Source organism: Oncorhynchus kisutch, linkage group LG3 (assembly GCF_002021735.2).
Source record: "Oncorhynchus kisutch isolate 150728-3 linkage group LG3, Okis_V2, whole genome shotgun sequence".
Lineage (NCBI taxonomy): Eukaryota > Metazoa > Chordata > Actinopteri > Salmoniformes > Salmonidae > Oncorhynchus > Oncorhynchus kisutch.
The window spans coordinates 34,030,969-34,055,785 of record NC_034176.2 but is presented as its reverse complement, the minus strand read 5'-3'; the positions used below and the strand labels follow the sequence as shown (position 1 = coordinate 34,055,785).

The window sequence follows — 24,817 nt, the reverse complement described above, 5'->3', positions numbered from 1 at the left end:
CTCTCTCCACCCCTGAGAGTGAGTGTTCGTGATATTGAGATTAAGTATATTGTTGTGTCTAGTAACATCACACACTAAACCATCCTCTTTATTGACGTCAGGACGTCTGAGCGGCGCAGCTAGAGCAGATGTTACTGAAGAGATTAGTGGGACATAGAGAAGAGAGCAGCGGAGGAGAACGCCACTTAATGGCGCCTACTTTAAATACATTTGATTGACTACTATGTTTAGAATAAGAGTGATACATACAGCCTAGGTTACTGCCATACAACCCCACATATCACCTGAAATCAGTCAAAGCACATGAACATGTATTAAGGGTTAAGTACCTATAGGCCTAATGGTTTTAATATTGATTTTGACCTACACAGTTTTAAAATGAAAATTGCAACTCTCACTTTAAGTAGGCCTATCCCTTGTGTATGCGCAGTGGGTCTAGTTATCTATCAGCCCCTATGCATGTGAATTGGGGGTAGCATTGTTTTCAAGATTCACCCTCCTATTCTATTCACCTATTCAGACAGAGAGTGAGCAGTCAGCGCGAACAAAGCTGCGGCAGATCGTGCGCTGATTGGTTACCGGGTACGGTGCCAGAGGTCCACTACAACAGATGGGGTTCTCCTCTCGTCGCGCAGACGCCACGCATGCAAGCCCCGGTGCGTGCATGCACCGATTGTTTCCTATGCCCGGGTAGGGCGAACCGAGCAGGGAACGAACAGACTGAGCGACTCACGGTTTACGGTTAACGACTATCCCACCCGAAACCCAGCGTGGCAGAGAAGAACCAAGCCCAGTTGATCGTTTGTAAACATTAACAACTAAAGCCCGAAGAGGTCCTGAAAATCACTACTAGCAACTCTGTCCGTAAGTAGGCTATATGTTAAAGCGACATTAGTCTGCCATGCCTCTAACGATCGATAAACTCACAAGGCAAACACTTTGTTATTTGTATTTGCATAGATATTGGCTATAGTTTCGCCAGTTAGAGCAATTGTGACTGGAACAAGAATGCGTGTGCGACTAATTTAGATCCATAAACAGAGTTTAGAAGTAATCGGAGATGAACGTTCTTGCATTGATAATGCAATGCTATTAGCCCTCAACTAACAGCAATTAGTACCAAATGATACTTTTGCTGGGAAACAAATTCACATGTTTTTCCAGTTTTTATTATGTCATTGCACAGAAATGAAACCGATTAGAAGCCATATCTGGGCTCTGCCTATACAGTTTAGTAGGCTAGTCTATAAAACATTATGTGTCTGTCTGGACAGATTACATAACATCAATATCAGATAGGCTACTTAAGATTCTTCTCACACAAACTCACACACACACTGGCCAGTGGTAGTGCCCAGAGACTGATCCTCTCAGATATGGATGTCCAAGCATGTGGTCATATTTTCCACACTAAGTTGTGAGGGAATTCATAATATTGGCCTGTACCTTAAATGATTAATAGACTATTGTGCTTCCTAAGGTCATATACAATTTCACAATAGTGGTGTGATTCTGAAGAAGGCCATTGAAGGCCGAAACGTCAATCTTTTAAACTGGTCAAATAAAACAAAGTATGTTTTATGGTGAGTGTTGCACCTTTTCCAGCCTAATGACACCATAATGGTGTGAGCCAGATTGAAGGGGCATCTTGTCTATTTACAAACACACACACACAAAAGCTTTGGCACTGTGTGATAGAGTTGGTTGTTAGACATCAGATGTTTTTAGGGTTGCTATGACAATTTGAACAATAGTGGGAGAGCAAAGTTGGGGTTGAGAGGGAGGAATTCAGGAAGAGTACAGAACTGGAGGTTTGGACCTGCATTCATCCCTTCGGCTAAAGCAGTTGAGGACAGGGGCAAGAGATCAAAACGTGTGTGTGTGTGTGTGTGTGTGTGTGTGTGAGAGAGAAAGAGAAGTCAGGAAATTGAGGTCAGGAGTTTTAATGTCAGTGGATTAGTGCCAGTCTGTGGGAGGTGGAGGGAGGGGGGGTGGAGTCAGAGAGAGAATGGTAAAAGGGATGGAGGAAAACAAGTTAAAGAGGAAACAAAGGGAAACAACAGCACTAATGAGAATAGATATTTTACAACAAGGAAGCAATAGACTAGGAGTTCAGCGCAAGAGAGCGAAAGATAGGATAGAGAGAGGGGGAAGAGAAGAGGGAGTAGAAAGCAATCTAAAACTCTTCTGCTTTGCCAATATTTATACCTGCTTTCCATGCCAATAAAGCTTATTTCCTTCAGATAGTATTCATACCTCTTTACCTATTCCACATGTTGTTGTGTTACAGCCGGAATTCAAAATGGGTATAAAAAAATGTCTACACACACTACCTCATAATGACAAAGTGAAAACCTGTTTTATAGAATGTTTTTATGACGTGCACTCCATAAAAAAAGACCGCTAGAGATTATGTTTGTCTATTATGTTGAGCGGAATCACCTGGTTCATTCATTTGTGAACGTTGTATTATGTTATTGAAGGCTGCTGCTGAAGACGTATGCATTGAAGACGTATGCATTGAAGACGTATGCATTGAAGACGTATGCATTGAAGACGTATGCATTGAAGACGTATGCATTGAAGCCTGCTTAATTACCTGCCTGCCCGCCGTGCTGGAATGTCATTTAGATAAACGGCAGGTGAGCACTTTAATGATGGCTTATTATCGGTGATAGCACTCGGAGCCACAGAACTTATACAGTGCCTTGAGAAAGTATTCATACCCCTTGACTTATTCCACATTTTGTTGTGTTACAGACTGAATTCAAAATTGATTAAATATATATCTTTCAAACATCTACACACAAATACCCCATAATGACAAAGTGCAAACATGTTTTTAGACATTTTAGCAAATGTATTGAAAATGAAATACAGAAATATCTCATTTACGTAAGTACTCACACCCCTGAGTCAATACTTTGTAGAAGCACCCTTGGCAGCAATTACAGCTGTGAGTCATTCTGGGCAAGTCTCAGAGCTTTGCACACCTGGATTCAATCTCTGTGTTGATCATTGCTAGACAACCGTTTTCAGGGATATTCAAAGTAGATTTATGTCAAAACTGTGACTTGGCCGCTCAGGAAGAGTCACTGTCTTCTTGGTAAGCAACTCCAGTGTAGATTTGGCCTTGTGTTTTAGGCTATTGTCCTGCTGAAAGGTGAATTCATCTCCCAGTGTTTGGTGGAAAGCAAACTCCCCATTCCTTAACGATTACAAGCATACCCATAATATGATGCAGCCACCACTATGCTTGAAAATATGGAGAGTGGTACTCAGTAATGTGTTGTTTTGGATTAGCCCCTAACATAACACTTTACATTCAGGAAAAAAGTGAATTGCTTTGCCTAATTTTTGCAGTATTACTGTAGTGCCTTGCTGCAACAGGATGCATGTTTTCAAATATGTTTATTCTATACAGGCTTCCTTCTTTTCACTCTGTCATTTAGGTTAGGATTGTGAAGTAACTACACATGTCAGTTTTCTCCTATCACAGCCATTCAACTCTATAAATGTTTTAAAGTTACCATTGGCCTCATGGTGACATCCCTGAGCGGTTTCCTTCCTCTCTGGCAACTGAGTTAGGAACGACGTCTGTATCTTTGTAGTGACTGGGTGTATTCATACTGTCACGCCCTGATCTTTTTCACCTGTCTTTGTGCTTCTCTCCACCCCCCTCCAGGTGTCGCCCATCTTCCCCATTCACCCCTATGTATTTATACCTGTGTTCTCTGTTTGTTTTGTTCGTAGAACCTACCAGCATTTCCCCCTTGGTCTTGTCTCGTCTTAGTTCCTGTTTTCTAGTTTTTCCCGGCTTTGATCCCTCTGCCTGCCTGCCGTCCTGTACCTTTGCCCCCCTAATCACTCACTCAGGGACCCCACCTTGTATCTGATGAACTCCGAAAGTCCCCGGCATCTACGTCCCCGAGAGAGTCCGAGCTTACCTGAGTTCCACAAAGAGCTTCCAACGACTGCCGATTCCCCACTGCCCGAGCCGATGCAGCTCGGCAAGGCTAGGCTGTCTCCAGCCGAACTCGTACGCAGACTTTTTGTATCTACCTATCCCTTCAAGAGACCTAGCTCATTCGTTGGAGTGAGTACTCTGTTGGGTCTTAAAGATAATTATTCTTCTCTCCTTACTCGCCCCCCTCTCCACCCCACCCTGCTGTGGGGCGACCAGTCCAAGTCTCTCCTGATACTCATCGACTCTAGGGCCCATGTGAGGCTTATGGATGTTACCCTGGCGTCCGAGCTGGGCATCCCCACTCAACCCCTCTCCGTTCCCATGGATGTTAAGAGTGCTGGACGGGTGCTCTGTAGGCCCGGGTCACCCACCATACCACACCCATCAACCTATGATTGTCAGGGAACCACAGCGAGACGATCCAATTCCTGCTAGTTGAGTCTCCGCAGGTTCCTGTGGTATTGGGATTCTCTTGGCTCCAGCGACACAATCCCTCTATTGACTGGGCTACTGGTGACATCGTGGGCTGGAGCCCGTCCTGCCACACTCATTGCCTGAAATCAGCTCTGCCTACCCCGGGACGTCTTCCTGGGGGCTTGGAAATTGCGCCGATCCTCTCCACCAGCCCCGCGGAGTACCAGGACCTCCGCAGCACTGACCAGTATCCAAGAAGGTCAAGCCAGATGCGCTGGCATGCCGCTATAGACCCGCGGCTACACCCGCTGAAGCCAAGATGCCATGTGGCATCCCTTGAGGAGGGGGGGTACTGTCACACCCTGATCTGTTTCACCTGTCTTTGTGCTTGTCTCCACCCCCCTTCAGGTGTCACCTATCTTCCCTGTTATCCCCTGTGTATTTATGCTTGTTTGTCTGTTGCCAGTTCGTTTTGTTCGTAGAACCTACCAGCATTTTCTCTCTTGCTCCTGTCTTGTCTTAGTTCCTGTTTTCTAGTTTTTCCCGGCTTTGACCCCTCTGCCAGACCTGACCCTGAGCCTGCCTGCTATCCTGTACCTTCCAAAGTGTAATTAATAACTTTACCATGCTCAAAGGAATATTCAGTGCCCTTCTTTGCGAGGCATTGGAAAACCTCCCTGGTCTTTTTGGTGGAATATGTCTTTGAAATTCACTGCTCAACTGAGGGGCTTTCAGATAATTGTATGTGTGGGGTACAGAGATGAGGTAGTCATTCCAAAATCGTGTTAAACACTATTATTGCACACAGAGTGAGTGCACATTTTTACTCCTTAACCTTTCTGGTGCAGGCGTTCCGCTAGCTACCCACCTTGACAACATCCGGTGAAATTGCAGAGCGCCAAATTCAAAATACAGAAATAGTCATAATAAACATTCATAAAAAATACAAGTGTTATACATCGGTTTAAAGATTAACTTCTTGTTAATCCAGCCACTTTGTCAGATTTCAAAAAGGCTTTACGGAGAAAGCATACTATGCAATTATATGAGGACTTCGCCCCACGTACAAAAGCATACAAACATTTTACAACCAAGTAAAGGAATTACAAAAGTCAGAAATAGCAATAAAATTAATCACTTACCTTTGAAGATCTTCATATGGTTGCAGTCACAAGAGTCCCAGCTACACAATAAATGTTTGTTTTGTTCGATAAAGTCCCTCTTTATATCCCATAAACTCAGTTTTTGATGGCACGTTTTGTTCAGTAATCCACTGGCTCAAAGGCGGTCAAAACATGCAGACGAATACATCCTAATAGTACCGGTAAAGTTCGTCGAAACATGTCAGACGATGTTTATAATTAATCGTCAGGTTGTCAATTGTCTAAATAATCAATTATATTTCAACCGGACAATAGCATATTCAATAGAAAGGAAAAACAACGAAGGGCGTGCACTCGGTCACACGCGCAAACCAGCACTGCATGATTCTACAGTCCACTGACAGAAAGGTCTCATTCTTCTTCATTTTTCAGAAAACAAGCCTGAAACAATGTCTAAAGACTGACATCAAGTGGAAACCATAGGAACGGCAATCTGGGTCCTAACCCATTAGATACTCTATAGGCATTCAATTGAAAATACCCGCATCAAAAAATCCCACTTCCTGGATGAATTTTCCTCAGGTTTTTGCCTGCCATATCAGTTCTCTTATACTCACATACATTATTTTAACAGTTTTGGAAACTTTAGAGTGCCTTCTATCCAAATCTACCAATTATATGCATATCCTAGCTTCTGGGCTTCTGAGTAACAGGCAGTTTACTTTGGGTATGCTTCTCATCCAGACGTTGAAATACTGCCCCCAAGCCATAAACGTTTTAACTTTATTAAGGCTTGCCATAACAAAGGGGTTGAATACTTATCGACTCAAGACATTTCAGCTTTTCATTTCTAATAAATTTGTAACAATTAAAAAAATATAATTCCACTTTGACATTGTGGTATCAAACAACAACATCGACGAATACGCTGATTCGGAGAGCGAGTTCATTAGAACGTGCGTTGAAAATGTCGTTCCCATAGCAACGATTAAAACATTCCCAAACCAGAAACCGTGGATTGATGGCAGCATTCGCGTGAAACTGAAAGCGCGAACCACTGCTTTTAATCAGGGCAAGGTGACCGGAAACATGACCGAATACAAACAGTGTAGCTATGCCCTCCGCAAGGCAATCAAACAAGCTAAGCGTCAGTATAGAGACAAAGTAGAATCTCAATTCAACGGCTCAGACACAAGAGGTATGTGGCAGGGTCTACAGTCAATCACGGATTACAAAAAGAAAACCAGCCCCGTCACGGACCAGGATGTCTTGCTCCCAGGCAGACTAAATAACTTTTTTGCCCGCTTTGAGGACAATACAGTGCCACTGACACGGCCCGCAACCATAACATGCGGACTCTCCTTCACTGCAGCCGACGTGAGGAAAACATTTAAACGTGTCAACCCTCGCAAGGCTGCAGGCCCAGACGGCATCCCCAGCCGCGCCCTCAGAGCATGCGCAGACCAGCTGGCTGGTGTGTTTACGGACATATTCAATCAATCCCTATCCCAGTCTGTTGTTCCCACATGCTTCAAGAGGGCCACCATTGTTCCTGTTCCCAAGAAAGCTAAGGTAACTGAGCTAAACGACTACCGCCCCGTAGCACTCACTTCCGTCATCATGAAGTGCTTTGAGAGACTAGTCAAGGACCATATCACATCCACCCTACCTGACACCCTAGACCCACTCCAATTTGCTTACCGCCCAAATAGGTCCACAGACGATGCAATCTCAACCACACTGCACACTGCCCTAACCCATCTGGACAAGAGGAATACCTATGTGAGAATGCTGTTCATCGACTACAGCTCGGCATTTAACACCATAGTGACCTCCAAGCTCGTCATCAAGCTCGAGACCCTGGGTCTCGACCCCGCCCTGTGCAACTGGGTACTGGACTTCCTGACGGGCCGCCCCCAGGTGGTGAGGGTAGGCAACAACATCTCCACCCCGCTGATCCTCAACACTGGGGCCCCACAAGGGTGCGTTCTGAGCCCTCTCCTGTACTCCCTGTTCACCCACGACTGCGTGGCCACGCACGCCTCCAACTCAATCATCAAGTTTGCGGACGACACAACAGTGGTAGGCTTGATTACCAACAACGACGAGACGGCCTACAGGGAGGAGGTGAGGGCCCTCGGAGTGTGGTGTCAGGAAAATAACCTCACACTCAACGTCAACAAAACTAAGGAGATGATTGTGGACTTCAGGAAACAGCAGAGGGAACACCCCCCTATCCACATCGATGGAACAGTAGTGGAGAGCGTAGTAAGTTTTAAGTTCCTCGGCGTACACATCACAGACAAACTGAATTGGTCCACCCACACAGACAGCATCGTGAAGAAGGCGCAGCAACGCCTCTTCAACCTCAGGAGGCTGAAGAAATTCAGCTTGTCACCAAAAGCACTCACAAACTTCTACAGATGCACAATCGAGAGCATCCTGTCGGGCTGTATCACCGCCTGGTACGGCAACTGCTCCGCCCACAACCGTAAGGCGCTCCAGAGGGTAGTGAGGTCTGCACAACGCATCACCGGGGGCAAACTACCTGCCCTCCAGGACACCTACACCACCCGATGTCACAGGAAGGCCATAAAGATCATCAAGGACAACAACCACCCGAACCACTGCCTGTTCACCCCGCTATCATCCAGAAGGCGAGGTCAGTACAGGTGCATCAAAGCTGGGACCGAGAGACTGAAAAACAGCTTCTATCTCAAGGCCATCAGACTGTTAAACAGCCACCACTAACATTGAGTGGCTGCTGCCAACACACTGACTCAACTCCAGCCACTTTAATAATGGGAAATTATGTAAAATATATCACTAGCCACTTTAAACAATGCTACCTAATATAATGTTTACATACCCTACATTATTCATCTCATATGTATACGTATATACTGTACTCTATATCATCTACTGCATCTTTATGTAATACATGTATCACTAGCCACTTTAACTATGCCACTTTGTTTACATACTCATCTCATATGTATATACTGTACTCAATACCATCTACTGTATCTTGCCTATACCGCTCTGTACCATCACTCATTCATATATCTTTATGTACATATTCTTTATCCCCTTATACTTGTGTCTATAAGGTAGTAGTTTTGGAATTGTTAGCTAGATTACTTGTTGGTTATTACTGCATTGTCGGAACTAGAAGCACAAGCATTTTGCTACACTCGCATTAACATCTGCTAACCATGTGTATGTGACAAATACAATTTGATTTGATTTATTGTGTGTAGGCCAGTGACAAAACATCTACATTTAATACATTTTAAATTCAGGCTGTAACATAACAAAATGTGGAAAAAGTCAAGGGGTGTGAATTCTTTCTGAAGGCACTATAATTGTGCGGAAAGAGGGAGGAAGAGAGAGCAATGCTTAGACTAGAGAGAGACAGGCTTGGCTGCTGTGGTTGGTAAGGGGTGGAGGAGGAGAGGTATGCTGACTTGGCTGCTGTGGTTGTTTAAGGGTGGAGGAGAGAGAGAGAGACAGGCTTGGTTGCTGTGGTTGTTGTAGAGAAGGATTCAAGGGAATGCGGAGGGAGGGGAAGACCGGGGGGGCTATTTTTGGAGCCCCATCCAGACAGAACAGTTCACATTATCCCAAAATCCATCATCCCAGCAGGAATGCAGAACAGAACACAGAGCCATAGCCTGAGCTAGCCTGGGTCAATGTTGGGTCAATTTGTCTGTTTTTTGGTACGGACGGTCGTTTCCCCCCAAAACAACAGGCATGATACGTTTTCTGCAAGCAGCAGAAAGACTCAATTGAGACAGATCAGAAGTAGTGTGTCAGTGTAGACACATCATTATTAATCTCTAGTGGACAGATGTACGTAACATAAAGTAGCTGATGCAGTTACGCAAGATTTTCGATCTAGGTTTCATTATTGATGTAGAACTGCCAGGCTAGACCAGGGGTTCCCACATGTCCAGTCTTAAACTCCAAAGCCTTTTAGAGGTTTCTTGGGCCACAGTCCAGTCTTAAACAACATACCAGTAGTGGGTCCTATTCCTATTCCTAACATACCAACATACAAGAAGGCTTGGACCAACATACTTCCGCCCTCAAGGACTGAGCCACAGCCACCCATCCCTGGTCTTGGTATTAAATGCCCAGTGCAGTCAAAAATGTATTTTAGGACAATAACCTAAAATACAAGGCCAAATATACACTGGAGTTGCTTCCCAAGATGACATTGACTGTTCCTGAGTGGCATAGTTACAGTTTTGACTTAAATCAGCTTGAAAATCTATGGCAAGACTTGGAAATGGCTTTTTTGCGATGATCAATATCCAACTTGACAGAGCTTGAAGGATTTTTAAAAGGATAATGTGCAAATACTGTACAATCCAGGTGTGCAAAGCTCTTAGACTTACCCAGAAAGACTCACAGCTGTAATCGCTGCCAAAGGTAATTCTAACATGTATTGACTCAGGGGTGTGAATACTTATGTAAATGAGGTATTTCATTTTGAATGCATTTGCATAAATGGCTAAAAATATGTTTTCACTTTGTCATTTTGGGGTATTGTGTGCAGATCCATTTTGAATTCAGACTGTAATACATCAAAAAGTCAAAGGGTACGAATATTTTCTGAAGGCATTGTATATTTCCACACTATGAGTTTGGAATAATATTGTGATTACGACAAAAATGGCCTTTTAGTATATGAGCTATTTGAAAAGAACGCCTGACATTTCAGCCTGCTTTGGTGGGATGGAGTTTTGGCCTGCCTGGTTAATAGAGAGTTCCAAATTTGTTAATAGAGTTCCAAACGTCTCTCCCAATAACAGCTAGTTTTCAATTTTCCCCTTCCCACTCCAGACAGTCCTAGCTAAATTATTGCTTGAGAAATTGCTCTTTGCTAAGAAGCTATTTTAGTTTGTTTTAAATTTTTGTTATTTAAAACAGTCACAGTAAGGTATTTAATTATTACCCAGAAATGATTTGACATTGAGATAAAAATAGCAGCATTGGACCTTTAAAAGCTAATGTCTCCTATTGTGTTGTTCAGTGGTGCCTGACAGGGCCTAATGTAGGTGCTGAAATATTGATAATGCTGCATGGTGTGTGGGTTGATTGTGACCATATGAAAAATGTAATACCAATCATTAAATGTGTTTATGGTTGTGAGGTGTTAGCTGGACACCTGAGGTATGGTGTGGTTGTTGTCTGTTGCTTCGTACCTCTCAATTCCTCTCTGTCTGTATATGGGGGTACGTGTGAGCCTTTCAGAGAGAAGCTGTGTGTGTTTTTGTGTGTGTGTTGGTGCCTTTCTCCATGCGTGTGTGGTGTGTGTGTGTATGTATGTGAGAGAGCGATATCATATTTCATGTCTGTAGTTTGAATTGAGGAAGTCTCACTCATGTCAGAGCGGCAGCGTCAGTTTCCGCTGTGACTGAGGCTCTGAAGGAGGAAGAGATTAGCGGATGGGGAGCGCTTCCTTTTAACTAGCCCCTTCAACCGCCACTCTGGTGCTCTCTCCATCGCCTCTCCCCTTTCTCTTACAAACACACTGAAGCCTTAGACTGAGGCACTGGGTCATCTACCCTGGGTACACAGCCACTGAGACAGACTCTGAAGAGCCACACTTAGTGCTGAACTCTCACTCTCCTCCACAGAAAGGACACAGTAGCTTCATTGGGCTCCTGCCTGGCTGTCTTCAGGTAAACTCCTCTGACTGGACCCTGAGGACTAACTTATTGTGTGTTTGTGCAGCTAGCGGATCTCTCTCTTTCCTGGCCTACCAGCATCATACAGATCTTAGCACGGTAAGCCACACAGCGGCCTTATACACACGCACACAAACACACACTATTTCAGCAATGAAATAGTGAGGTAGCCTGCCACAGTAGTTGTAGCAAGATACACTCTAACCCACACTGTTATGCTACCCAGTGTATGTGCTAATGGCAGTGATTTAAGAGGTCTTTCAAGGAGGAGGAACTTAGCTTGCTGGTACCTGGGACAAGGCTGAGACACTGTGTGTGCAACTGAAATGATTCATGCACCTGTTCTTGTCCATCTGGAAGCTTCTGTGCTGCCCCCTAACATACACACACAATTTCAGCTGGGCAGGAAGGAAACATGTGAGGGTGCTGGCAGCATGCCATAATAAATTAACATCTGTTTGTGTGATGGTCACCATGGAAGCTTCCGTGTGTGCTAGTGGTTTTCTGTGTGCGGTGTGTTTTAGACAGATGGGAGAGGAGGAGGCAAAGAGGAAGAGAGAGAGATTGTGTCCTCCATCTCACACTGACAGAGACTTGTGTCACAGAGACAGTTTGTCGAGTCACACCAGGAAAAGGAGCCATAAAAACTCACAGACCCATATCACATGGGTCTGAGCTAGAGGTCAACCGATTATGATTTTTCAACGCCGATGCCGATTATTGGAGGACCAAAAAAGCCGATGCCGATTAATCTGACTATTTTTATTAAATTTATTTGTAATAATTACAACAATACTGAAGGAACACTTATTTTAACTTACACCAATAAAATAAATTTAGCCTCAAGTAAACAATGAAACATGTTCAATTTGGTTTAAATAATGCAAAAACAAAGTGATGGAGAAGAAAGTAAAAATGCAATATGTGCAATATAAGAAAGCTAACGTTTCAGTTCCTTGCTCAGAACATGAGAACATATGAAAGCTGGTGGTTCCTTTTAACATGAGTCTTCAATATTCCCAGGTAGGAAGTTTTAGGTTGTAGTTATTATAGGAATTATAGGACTATTTCCCTCTATACCATTTGTATTTCATTAACCTTTGTCTATTAGATGTTCTTATAGGCACTTTAGTATTGCCAGTGTAACAGTATAGCTTTCGTCCCTCTCCTCGCTCCTCCCTGGGCTCAAACCAGCAACACAACGACAACAGCCACCATTGTAGCAGCGTTACCCATGCAGAGCAAGGGGAACAACTACTAGAAGGCTCAGAGCGAGTGACTTTTGAAACGCTATTAGCGCGCGCTAACTAGCTAGCCATTTCACATCGGTTACACCAGCTTCATCTCGGGAGTTGATAGGCTTGAAGTCATAAACAGTGCAATGCTTGACGCACAGCGAAGAGCTGCTGGCAAAACGCACGAAAATGCTGTTTGAATGAATGTTTACGCGCCTGCTTCTGCCTACCGCCGCTCAGTCAGATACTTAGATACTTGTATGCTCAGTCAGATTATATGCAACGCAGGACACTATCTAATATCTAGTAACATATCAACCATGTGTAGTTAACTAGTGATTCTGATTGATTGTTTTTTCTAAGATACGTTTAATGCGAGCTAGCAACTTACCTTGGCTTACTGCATTCGCGTAACAGGCAGTCTCCTTGTCGAGTGCAACGAGAGAGAGGCAGGTCGTTATCGCGTTGGACTAGTTAACTGTAAGGTTGCAAGATTGGATCCCCCGAGCTGACAAGGTGAAAATATGTCTTTCTGCCCCTGAACGAGGCAGTTAACCCACTGTTCCTAGGCCGTCATTGAAAATAAGAACGTGTTCTTAACTGACTTGCCTAGTTAAATAAAGGTATAAATAAAATAAAAATAATTAAATCGGCGCCCAAAAATACAGATTTCCGATTGTTATGAAAACTTGAAATCGGCCCTAATTAATCGGCCATTCCGATTAATCGGTCGACCTCTAGTCTGAGCTGGCATAGCAGAGAGAACAACATTAACCCTGCATATAAACTGGCTGGCTAAAAGATGCAGCTAACTAGCTACAGTTGAAGTCGGAAGTTTACATACACCTTAGCCAAGTACATTTAAATGTAATCCTAGTAAACATTCCCTGTCTTAGGTCAGTTAGGATCACCACTTTATTTTAAGAATGTGAAATGTCAGGATAATAGTAGAGTTTCAGCTTTTATTTCATCACATTTTTATTTTTTACATTCACTCAATTAGTTTTTGGTAGCATTCCCTTTAAATTGTTTAACTTGGGTCAAACGTTTGTAGGCCTCCTTGCTCGCACACGCTTTTTCAGTTCTGCCCACACATTTTCTATAGGATTGAGGTCAGGGCTTTGTGATGGCCACTCAAATACCTTGACTCTGTTGTCCTTAAGCCATTTTGCCACAACTTTGGAAGTATGCTTTGGGTCATTGTCCATTTGGAAGACCCATTTGCGACCAAACTTTAACTTCTGTCTCCATCTATTGGTCTTCAGTATCTATCCACATTAATGTTTAAAAGCATCTGATCACAATTTCTCTCTTTCTCTCTCTCACACTCTCTCTAGCTCCTCTCATGCTGACTGAGAATGGATAACATGCAGGATGGGGTTCAGATTGGAGACAACAAGTTCATCAGCAAGTATGCCATACACACACTCACTCACACACACACACTCACACACTCACACACACACACACACACACACACACACACACACACACACACACACACACACACACACACACAGCTCAGCATTTAACACCATAGTACCCTCCAAACTCGTCATCAAGCTCGACACCCTGGGTCTCGACCCCGCCCTGTGCAACTGGGTACTGGACTTCCTGACGGACCGCCCCCAGGTGGTGAGGGTAGGTAACAACATCTCCACCCCGCTGATCCTCAACACTGGGGCCCCACAAGGGTGCGTTCTGAGCCCTCTCCTGTACTCCCTGTTCACCCACGACTGCGTGGCCACGCACGCCTACTGCATTGTCGGAACTAGAAGCACAAGCATTTCGCTACACTCACATTAACATCTGCTAACCATGTGTATGTGACAAATAAAATTTGATTTGACACACACACACACAAACAGAGTGTGTTCAGGCGTGTGTAGTAATAACAAAAAGTATCATATTAATGTATGTAAAGTAATAAATTGTTGTCAAGAATAATGTACTTCTGTCTTCAGGGCAACAGTCCTGTCCCACCTCAAAACCTACAACCTCTATTATGAAGGACAGAACCTGCAGTTGAGACACAGAGAGGTGCGTCTCTCTCTCTCATATTACTTTGCTGTATAATTTACCACAAACTGACTCTGTTCAATAATTCACCCTGCCCCAAAGGGGTAATAACTGTCTGTGTGTGTGTTTATTGATTATGGTAACTCTGTCTCTACAGGAGGAAGGGGAGCTGATCGTGGAGGGCTTGCTGAATATCTCCTGGGGCCTGCGTCGGCCTATCAGTTTGCAGATGCAGGACGATCACGAGCGAATCAGACCTCCCCCCTCGTCTACATCCTGGCACTCCGGCTGTGCCCTGGATAATCAGAGGTAGGGAGTGAGCTCTGGTTACCATACCAAGGCAACATATAGAAACGTACTACGTACTGTATGTATAAAAGGTCTATGTTTTTACCAAGGGTGTATCTTTTTGTTAATACAGTATGTCCTGATACCATGGCCATATTGATATCTCTTTATTCTAACCAGGGTGGGTTACGGCGACCTAGATATAGGGTTTTTTGTTTACTTTGACCACACAAACGACTACCGCCCCGTAGCACTCACATCCGTCATCATGAAGTGCTTTGAGAGACTAGTCAAGGACCATATCACCTCCACCCTACCTGACACCCTTGACCCACTCCAATTTGCTTACCGCAAAATATAAAATATTTTATTCAAGTCATGTGAATAAATTCTGGATAAGTGACAGGCACTAATGATTACATAGAGACCATATTTCACTGTTCCTCTACCCGTCTCATTTACACTTTGATGTAGAACAACTTTGAAGAGAAGATAATGTGTCATAAATAATGTCAAGCTATTAAATATGGGAATATTCCTGTTTTCTCTATGTCAATAGCAGTGAAGATACCCAGCAGACCCTGCCCAACATAGAAGTGACAGAGCACGAGAGCCAATCCGAGGACAGTATTGTGAAGGCGGATGAGGAAGAAGGTGGATCTTATAGAAGACTAATCTGAAAACCTTCAGCATGTTATTATGGATAACTCAATTATTTATCCTACATTAGATAGCCATGTCTGTTCAACACAATACATTTTTAGAACATTCTGTGACATTCATAGGAACGTGATTGTCTGACTCCTCCCCTTTCTCCTATCTCTATGCTCTGGTTGGACAGAGGAATATGAGCGCTCCGCCCAGCTGCTGAGGACGAAGAGCGATGCCGGGTTTCTGAGGAAGGCCCAGCGCCGGTCGCCTAGCGACCAGAGGAGGATACGACGACACCGTTTCTCCATCAATGGACACTTCTACAATTACAAGGTACCCATGCGCGCGCACACACACACACACACACCATAATACTGCAGCTACACACTATTACAACGACAACATAATACGACAAATACATTCATTTTCTCTCTCTCTCTCTCTCTCTCTCTCTCATTCCTCTCCCCTTCTCATAATTGTGCTCCCCCCATCGCCCCTTTAGACTGCAGTCTTCACTCCAGCGTATGGTTCAGTTACTAACGTGCGGATCAACAGTTGTATGACAACGCCCCAGGTGCTACGAGTGCTACTTAACAAGTTCAAGATTGAGAACAGCCCAGATGACTTTGCGCTGTACCTTGTACACACCAGCGGGGGTGAGTGAGTGCGGTGTCATGTGGTTCTGTGTCTGTCACAGAGTGTGAAGCTGAATCACGTTCTCCCTTTCACAGGGTCAATGTGAGCAATGTCTGTGTTTATCCTAGAGTAGAGTATGCATTATTAACTGTTTTTGTGGGCGTGTGCGTATGGGTATGAGAGTGCTGCAGCTCTGTGGCAAAGCATGGCAATCTACTAGCGTAACTTAAGCACACCCGTTGTAATGCAGTGAAAGTTTGACAATGTTTCTTCTTTCAGAGCGTGCAAAGCTGAAGCGCAGTGACTACCCCCTGGTGCTGCGTGTGCTTCAGGGTCCGTGTGAACAGGTCAGCAGAATCTTCCTAATGGAGCAGGACCTGGGAGAGGAAGTCACCTATGATGTAAGACTGCTAATGTATAACTGCCAAATCATTCCTCGCCTACATACCACTGTGTAACTGCTAAATCATTCCCCACTTCTTAGTACACACAAACTTAATCACGTCCTCAGAATGGAATATTCTGTATGTCCCCTTATCTATTACAAAAGGGCTCAGTTCAATATAACCTGCAGTGGGCTATTTATGCACTAGACTAGAATTTAAATAGACCTTTTACCATAACACAGTCCAGAGTCAATCCAAAACCATAATTTACTTACCGTAAGTTAAGCAGCTTAGGGGTCTGCAAGCCAAGCCAATTAGTTGTCCTCAACAATGACTTGCCACCGGCTTGACAGTGTGAAGTCACTGCCCATAAACTGAAATAAGCTATTGTGACTGTATGACATCCTTTATGTAATTGTTATTATTACAGTATTGTGACTTGAGGGTTCAGGCCAAGTCTGTGTTTGTAATTGCATTTCTTCCTCCTCCCAACCAGGTGGCGCAGTATATTAAGTTTGAGATGCCAGTGCTGCAGAGTTTCATCACCAAGCTGAAGGAGGAAGAGGACCGGGAGGTGCAGAAACTCAGGAGCAGGTGAGGTGCCAGCAACATCTACCTACCTCCCCTGAACGGCTGTGTTTATGGTGTCATGTACTGTGTATTTATGTCTCATTCTCTTCCCTCCCTCCCTCTCTCTCTCTCTCTCTCTCTCTCTCTTACTTGCTCTCGCTCTCTATCTCTAGGTATACATTTCTGCGGTGTATCATTGAGAAGCAGCTGCGTTGTCTTCCTGAGGGGACTGCCTGTATGTGACCCGGTCTAGGGAGGGAACACCAGATCTTCCCAAAATCTCCTTGACCTCCTTAGCTACCCCTCCCAACCCCAGATGCCATCCCAAGCCCCAAACAGGAGTGACCCTGAGCCACCCCGGGGAGAGGCATCCATTCTAACCTCGCTTTAATCTCTTCCAAGACCTCTATAGGGACAGTGTACTAATTCTGTGAGCTGGGTTGTGTGTGGTAACTTCCTAAGTTGAGGTTGGGGTCATTATGAAACATGATGTCTGCTCTTTCCGTCCATACCATGAACAAACAGTACATATCCTCCTTGCTGTCCCAATCCCTCTCTGACACACCTGCCTCTCTGTCGTGATATCTGCATATTAACTGTATCCATATCAGCAATAATAATGGTTAATAATGAAGGTAAGGTTTGGCACTTTTCTCTTGTGGGTCTGTATGGGGCATTTTAGACTGTCCCATGTCCTATACCACTCAGATGCAAAATAACCTAAAGCACATCTAAATCTCTTTCTTAGTTCTACTGAGTTAGATATATCTATCTCTTTCTATCCATTATTCTCTCTACCTCTCTCTCCTTGCATATTTGTATTTTCTATTTTTGGCCAAAGCCCCATTTTGCCACCTGCAGATAACTGATCTCCCTCTCCAAACCAGAACCTGCCTTAGACTCAAGAGTGGCATCCCACACTAGATGAGATTCTCACCCACCCAGTCAGTCGGTAGGGGGGTTGTATGACTCCTGTCCTGTGACAGTATGTGGTGTTGAAACATGCCTGTCACACAAGTGTGGTACAGTACTATCTCCATGATCAGCTCTACAGAGGCAGGAACTGTAATGTAACTTCATGACTGTTCTTGCCACAGTTAATCTAAAACTGTCTCCTAACCAATTCTAGTGGAATGGAAAAAACATGTATTTCTGCTACCTGTGTAGTTTTTTTTCTTACCTTTATTTAACTAGGCAAGTTAGTTAAGAACTAATTCTTATTTACAATGACGGCCTACCGGGAACAGTGGGTTAACTGCCTTGTTCAGGGGTAGAACAATGGATTTTTACCTTGTCAGCTCGGGGATTCGATCCAGCAACCTTTCAGTTACTGGACCAATGCTCTAACCACTAGGCTACCTGCCACCCCATACCAGGGTCATGCCAGGGTTATAATCACATAGTGTAGTATAGTGTGATATGACCGGTGTGTCTGCTCTACTAGCATAGCTAGAGACTGAAGCACAAAACATAGAGAGGACCAGAGTTCCTTAAGATTGTGAATTATGTACATGATGAATCAACTACAATAGCTCAAACGAGGGAATGTTTTGTGTGTGTGTTTGTGTTTGTGTTTGTGTGTCTGAAGCAGTACTTACTTTCCTGGTAGATATTGATCTGTGTGACAATGTGCGTGTGTATGACTGTATACAGTACTTTGAGATGTGGTACAACAATTCTATTACACCTATATCTACCCTCAGCTTTTAAAAGGTTGCTGTATATTGTCTGTGAGCGAGTGTGAGCGTGTGTGTGTGTGTGCATGTATGTCTGTCCTTTCCATTTCTATGGCTCTTTCAAGACTGACACCATTTATTTCATAATAAAATATGTTAGCTGTTTTAATGTTGCATTCTGACTCTCTCTTCAAAGGCACATGCCACTATTTAGAAATGTAGCTTTTTACAAGAATGATTATTTATTATTATTTATTATCCTGGTTGTATAATACTTACTTAATACAAAGCTGTATGATATTACTCTGTATTATTGCTGTATGTTTTGGTAGGCTTGCAGTAACTGCAGGTTAAACACACACAGAGGTCGTTTTTTGAGTATCTACTCTGTTGGTGGGTTAGGTGCTGAGACACACACACACACACACACACAGGCTCTCTTTGGCTAAGTGTACTGCTAAGTTTGCAGGTATTTCTGTGTTGTTGGGGCATGGGCTTACTGTAACACTACAGTGTTAGCAGGGATGAGCATCATTTGTTTATCCTGCTCAGCCAATGAGGAGGTCAGAGATAGATCCCCTCTCTACCTGGCTGAGACCATTTGGAGGTTGAAGAGACCCGTCCCACACTCTCTCTCTCCCAGACAGTCACAGGAATCCCTGACGATCACACACACAAAGGAGAGAGCCAAAAGGACAACAGAACAAGCAACGGACATCCTCTTGACACATCTGTGATTTTCCTCAGCTCTTTGTCAACTTCTACAGGTAAGAGTTTCAACTCTCACTGCTGCTTTTAGCTTTGCAGTCAAATGTACGTTATTGTTATCCTTCTGTCATTTCTAGAGATGTTTAAATCTGTGTTATTGATGATGTAGCATCCTGTAACTGTTATCTGGGATTTGGAAAATACAAATACCAAGATGCATTAATGCAGGTACATCACGTGTGTCAATAGTGTTATTTGCCAATGTTTGACCCAGTTGTATCCTGTATAACTAATTCTATAGTGGTCAAATGTTAGTCTAAAGAGTTTTACATAGACATTTACACCATGCCTAAACAGTTACCAAAAGCTATGTAGAGCTGCCCAGATCAAGTTAGTAAACAATCAGAATTGGATCATTAAGAGGCTAAAGACAAACTATTAAGATCTGTCCAAACTCATACAATGTGTGAAGTATGAGCAATATTTTAGAAAATAATTCTCTTTTTTTGAATGAAAAAGGATTACATTTACAACTTTCAAGAACTCTGTTTTCTGAATGAACCCGGAGGGAAGTTATAGATCTCCGTGTTCTGTATGAACCAGGAGGGGTGTTCTAGAACTCTCTGTTTTCTGAATGAACCCAGGGGGAAGTTATAGATCTCCGTGTTCTGTATGAACCAGGAGGGGTGTTCTAGAACTCTCTGTTTTCTGAATGAACCCGGAGGGAGGTTATAGATCTCCGTGTTCTGTATGAACCAGGAGGGGTGTTCTAGAACTCTCTGTTTTCTGAATGAACCCGGAGGGAAGTTATAGATCTCCGTGTTCTGTATGAACCAGGAGGGGTGTTCTAGAACTCTCTGTTTTCTGAATGAACCAGGAGGGAAGTTATAGAACTCTCCGTTTTCTGAAATAATATCTACCAGTGGAGGCTGGTGGGTGGAGCTATAGGAGGATGGGCTTAAACATGTGGTTTCTATATGTTTGATACTGTTCCATTGATTCTATCCCAGCCAAGATGGAGCCCATCCTCCTATAGCCCTTCTCACCAGCCTCCACTGATCTCTAATGAACAATGTAGGTAATCTTGGAAACTGGAACGCTACTGTTTTGGATTTATCTACAGACAAAAGGTTCAGGGATAAAGATAGTCTTGGCGCCAAGGACACAGATTACACTGTAATGCTGTGTGATGATGATGGGGAGAGAGGAGGACAGACAAACAATCTTAGGGAGGACAGATTAGTGGTAAAGAGGTCTGAGTAAGAGAGACCGAGACAGGGGAGAGAGATGCACAGAGAGATGAGAGGTAGAGAAATGAGAGATTATGGAGGTAAAAACCATATGACCATTATTGAGATGTAGTAACATGGTACTTGTGAAGTTAATCTGTTATGGCATTGGTCTAGTGGTCATCTCCTGACCAAGTAGAACATGTATCTCTTAGGTTTTGAAACACAAAAAAAGGGGATTGACAAGGACTATTGTCATCTCGCATCAAAAAAGAGTTAAGAGAAAAAATGTTGACAGTAGAAACTCTCCCTTTAATCCCCTCGTTGTTTTTCGTACTAGACTAGAACCAGAGTTCGTACCAACCTGAGTTTATATACTGACTTGTCAATCCACTGAAGACTTAAATCCTATGTTGAGTTGTTAGATCTTATCTATGCTATTGTGTGTTGACTTCTCACAGCTCGTGTAACACTCTTCTGTCAAAGCTGGATTAGCAGCCGCAGCTCACTCTGCCCTGCACTTAATTTGTCTCTAGCGTAAAAATAACCTTTACTTAGCACATTCTCAAAGCCTGCAGTGACGAAAACTTTAGTGCGTTAGTGTGTGTGTACGTTGTGTTCTACCATACTCAAACGTGTGTGTATGTTATGTTCCACTGTACAAATCACTGGACAGACTATCCAGACTTGCTGATGAATGCAGGCATTACATCACTGTGTGGGTCTTAAGGCTTGCAGCTGACACTAAACACAGGTCTGGATCAGCTTTCCCTTGTCAATCAACCCAGTTAACCCACAGGTGGTTTAAATCCTAACTGACACTGGATTAGCTCGTAGGGTTATCCCACTTCACACACAGTCATGATCATGTCTTGTTCTTGTCTTGATAATGACCCAGCGCTCGAGTGGAAATGTGGGATATTCTCATCAATCACAAACTGTTCATGATCTTGTTTTCACAGAGAATGAGGATTGTTGGCCAACGGAGACTTCTCCTCACTGTGGCAACCTGCCTGTTGCTCCTAGCAACCGTCTGCCCCACCTCAGAGGCTCGCCGTGGTGGGGGCTTCGGTCGTAGTGGGGGCTTCGGTGGGGGGTGGGGCGGTAGTAGCCGTGGGGGTTACCCTCGTCAAGGTGGAGGCACGGGATACCGACCAATGCCATCCTCGAGTGGACAGGCATACCGACCAATGCCTGCCCAGAGTGGTGGCTCCAGTGCGGGGAAGATGGCAGGGGCTGCTGCTGCTGGTGCCGTGGGGGGAGCAATGCTGGGCAGTGCGTTGAGTCGTCCTGGCTACGGAGGAGGATATGGGGGTTATGGAGGAGGTTATGGAGGTGGTTATGGAGGCTATGGAGGAGGCTATGGGGGGTACCCCAGAGCTGGAGGGTATGGCCCCAGGCCTGGTGGCTATGAAGGTCCAGAGGGCTCTGGGGATATGGGGTACTACTATGGAGCATCCAGTGGGCCCATCTATAACAGCATCATCGTCATCATCGGGTCACTAATGTCATTGGTGATGGGGCACTGGGTGGGAGTGATGTAGAGATGGAGTGAATATTTGGATGGAGTCACGACTAAAGCTCTCCAGACCAAGACCATATGTATATAAATGCTCTTGAGACCCAAACCAAAACTAGGCTCTGACCAAGATCCAGATCAAGACCTTGGGCATTGAGTCGGAAACAATGACCTCGTTGACAATAAGATCACAGTTCCATCTGTTCTGACTCACAGGTATCGTGGGGCAAATACACTTCCTATATAGATCCCTGATGCAGAAAGACTCTGATGTGAATTCTTTGTCAACTGATTGCACACAAAAAATGTTATTTTTCTTTTCATGAGACATTACACAACATAAAATATCTGGTGTGTGATAGATGACCTTCCGGTCAAGCACTTACTACCTCCATGAAGCAGTAGTACATGATTTACTTCTCTTTACCATGGTTGTTATCAACAGTTTAATATTGCCATGCTGCAGTAACAGTTTACTTGAAAGACTCACGCTATAACTCATGTTTCACTGATTTCAACCCTTGGTAGAATACTGGCAGCTTTTGGATGTGGATTTGTAAATGCTGTATATTGTTCTAATCTATTAATTATATTTTGTGTCCATTACTTTTCTTACTTTATTGAAAAGGATGTGATTCTGGGTGAGTGGAGTGTATTAACACCATTATGAACCAGGTGGTTTGAGCCCTGAATGCTGATTGGCTGAAAGCCGTGGTATATCATACCACAGGTATGACAAAAAAATAATATTTTGTGGTCTAATTACGTTGGTAACCAGTTTATAATAGCAATAAGGCACCTCGGGGGGTTTGTGGAATATGGCCAATATACCAAAAGGCTGTATTCAGGCACTCCAAAACTGCCCTTAGCCGTGGTATATTGGTCGTATACCGTAACCTTTTGTGCCTTGTTGCTTAAGTATAATACACAATAACTAGTTCCATGTTCTGTATTGGTGTCATTTGATGAATCTGATGTAGTTTTCCTTTCGGGTTTCTCCAATAAAAACATGGGAGACAGAGATGCGTGTATCCATTCATGATATTGACCATAATCATATGTAAAAAGCATAACTATCATTAGATCATGAAATGAGAAGGTGACAGTTCAGATAGTAGTCATATTTAAATTAGGCTTTTGAGGCCAGACAAAACATGCAGTCACTTCAGTACCTGTTCAACAATCACCAGTCAATCGAGCATAGTTCTAGTAGACATTTTGGATTCTAGAATGTGAAATCTGTTTTGGAGAATTTGTGAATGGCTGTATATAGGCCATTCATTGAAGTGGATCTCAATTCAAATTTAAGATTAGGAACCTGACTCACACAGTGGAGTTATTCATAGCTATGGTAAGTGGTTTCAGTATTAGCCCAGATCATTAGGCTGTAATGCTATTGTTGTGACACACATGTTGACGTGCGCCAGGTATGTTGGTCAGCACTCAATAATAAATAGGATGTCCTATGACTAAACACCCTTACTGTGAGATCAATTATATTACTGTGGGTCTCCTGGCTGTCAGGCTGTAATACAGTCACTTCATCAGTAGGTGGAGACATAAGAGAACTGGAAGAATACTGGTTACCCGTTAAATTAACCCCAAATATCTGTTCCATTATGGAAATGATCCTCCTAACAACTGTCTTACTCATGCAATTATGTATGGTAGACCTACAAGTTGCGACTTCCTACTGCCTTAATTGAGCTAACTGGAGGAGCAGTATCTTGATATTTATTGACATATTAATAATGTTGATCATGATCATATAAAATAAATATAGAGAGAACTTTTCTCAAATGTATTTTCTCAGAACGAGAGAGCAAGATAAATAGCTTCTGCTTGACTTGTAGCCAGAATGTTCAGGCATCCTAATCTATGCAGATGAAGGGCATTCACTGTTTCCTCTCCTTCTTTCTCTACCTTTCACATTTAATAGTCACGCTTCATTTCAGGACCAAGTTCTAGGCTACCTAGCAACACCATGCACTATGCAGGCTGTGGTTGTTATGGATATATTCCCATGGTCCATTACAAGAGATGAAGGCCTAGCAACAATAGTCATTCTGTTTCTTTATTATGTCCAAGGCTACTGATTGATCAAACAAAAAGAGAAAATGATTTGACAAGGTATCCTACAGATAAAACTAATGACATTCCTGATTCTCTGAGGTCAGACTTTTAGTACAGAAATAGATATGTTTATCGTTGGAAACTATGTTAGATTTGTCCAAATATAGCCGCCTTCACACAGCATAAAATACGTTATAAAAGATGGCTTAAAAGAAACAAATCCCAAAGATTCATTTTGTAAAGTAAAACCCAAGTGTGCTTTCACCATCTTTTAAACCACATGTGAAGGACTCTTTGGTTTGGAATGAGGCTGTGCAAGAAAGTGTTACATTTCTGAACATTAATAGTTCTAACCCAGAGTTTATTAATAGAATCCAATTAACCTTTAAGTGGTGGTGGGAAAAGTACTCAATTGTCATACTTGAACAAAAGTAAAGATACCTTAATAGAAAATGACAAGTAAAGGTGAGTCAGCCAGTAAAATACTACTTGAGTAAAAACCTAAAAGTATTTGGTTTTATATATACTTTAAGTATCAAAAGTAAATGGAATTGCTAAAATGTACTTACGTGTCAAAAGTAAAAAATATAAACCATTTCAAAATCTTAAATTAAGCAAACCAGACGGCACAATTGTATTTTTTCTTT

General features: G+C 43.3%; 1 protein-coding gene across 5 annotated transcripts; it reads left to right on the top strand.

Moving 5' to 3' along the window:
* The first annotated feature begins 506 nt into the window (after window positions 1-506).
* LOC109881494 (ras association domain-containing protein 2-like) lies at window positions 507-23,118 on the top strand. 5 transcript variants are annotated; one of them, XM_020473633.2, is made up of 13 exons: window positions 508-864; window positions 2,484-2,642; window positions 11,227-11,279; window positions 13,753-13,826; window positions 14,380-14,455; window positions 14,592-14,743; window positions 15,282-15,376; window positions 15,564-15,706; window positions 15,876-16,029; window positions 16,289-16,410; window positions 16,892-16,989; window positions 17,139-19,408; window positions 21,541-23,118. In XM_020473633.2, the coding sequence occupies exons 4-12, from the start codon at window positions 13,774-13,776 to the stop codon at window positions 17,206-17,208; spliced, it is 963 nt and encodes a 320-aa protein (XP_020329222.2). In that variant the 5' UTR covers window positions 508-864; window positions 2,484-2,642; window positions 11,227-11,279; window positions 13,753-13,773; the 3' UTR covers window positions 17,209-19,408; window positions 21,541-23,118. The 5 variants fall into 5 exon arrangements, with proteins under 5 accessions (XP_020329236.2, XP_020329222.2, XP_020329209.2 ...); XM_020473620.2 differs by having other exon boundaries at window positions 11,130-11,279; XM_020473639.2 differs by lacking the exon at window positions 2,484-2,642.
* The last annotated feature ends 1,699 nt before the right edge of the window (window positions 23,119-24,817 follow it).

Coding starts and splice junctions, on each gene's coding strand:
- LOC109881494 (XM_020473647.2), top strand. CDS start 13,774: ATGGATAACATGCAGGATGGGGTTCAGATTGGAGACAACAAGTTCATC. Junction 15,707..15,875: donor GACACTTCTACAATTACAAG/GTACCCATGCGC, acceptor TCGCCCCTTTAG/ACTGCAGTCTTCACTCCAGC. Junction 16,411..16,891: donor GAGAGGAAGTCACCTATGAT/GTAAGACTGCTA, acceptor CCTCCCAACCAG/GTGGCGCAGTATATTAAGTT.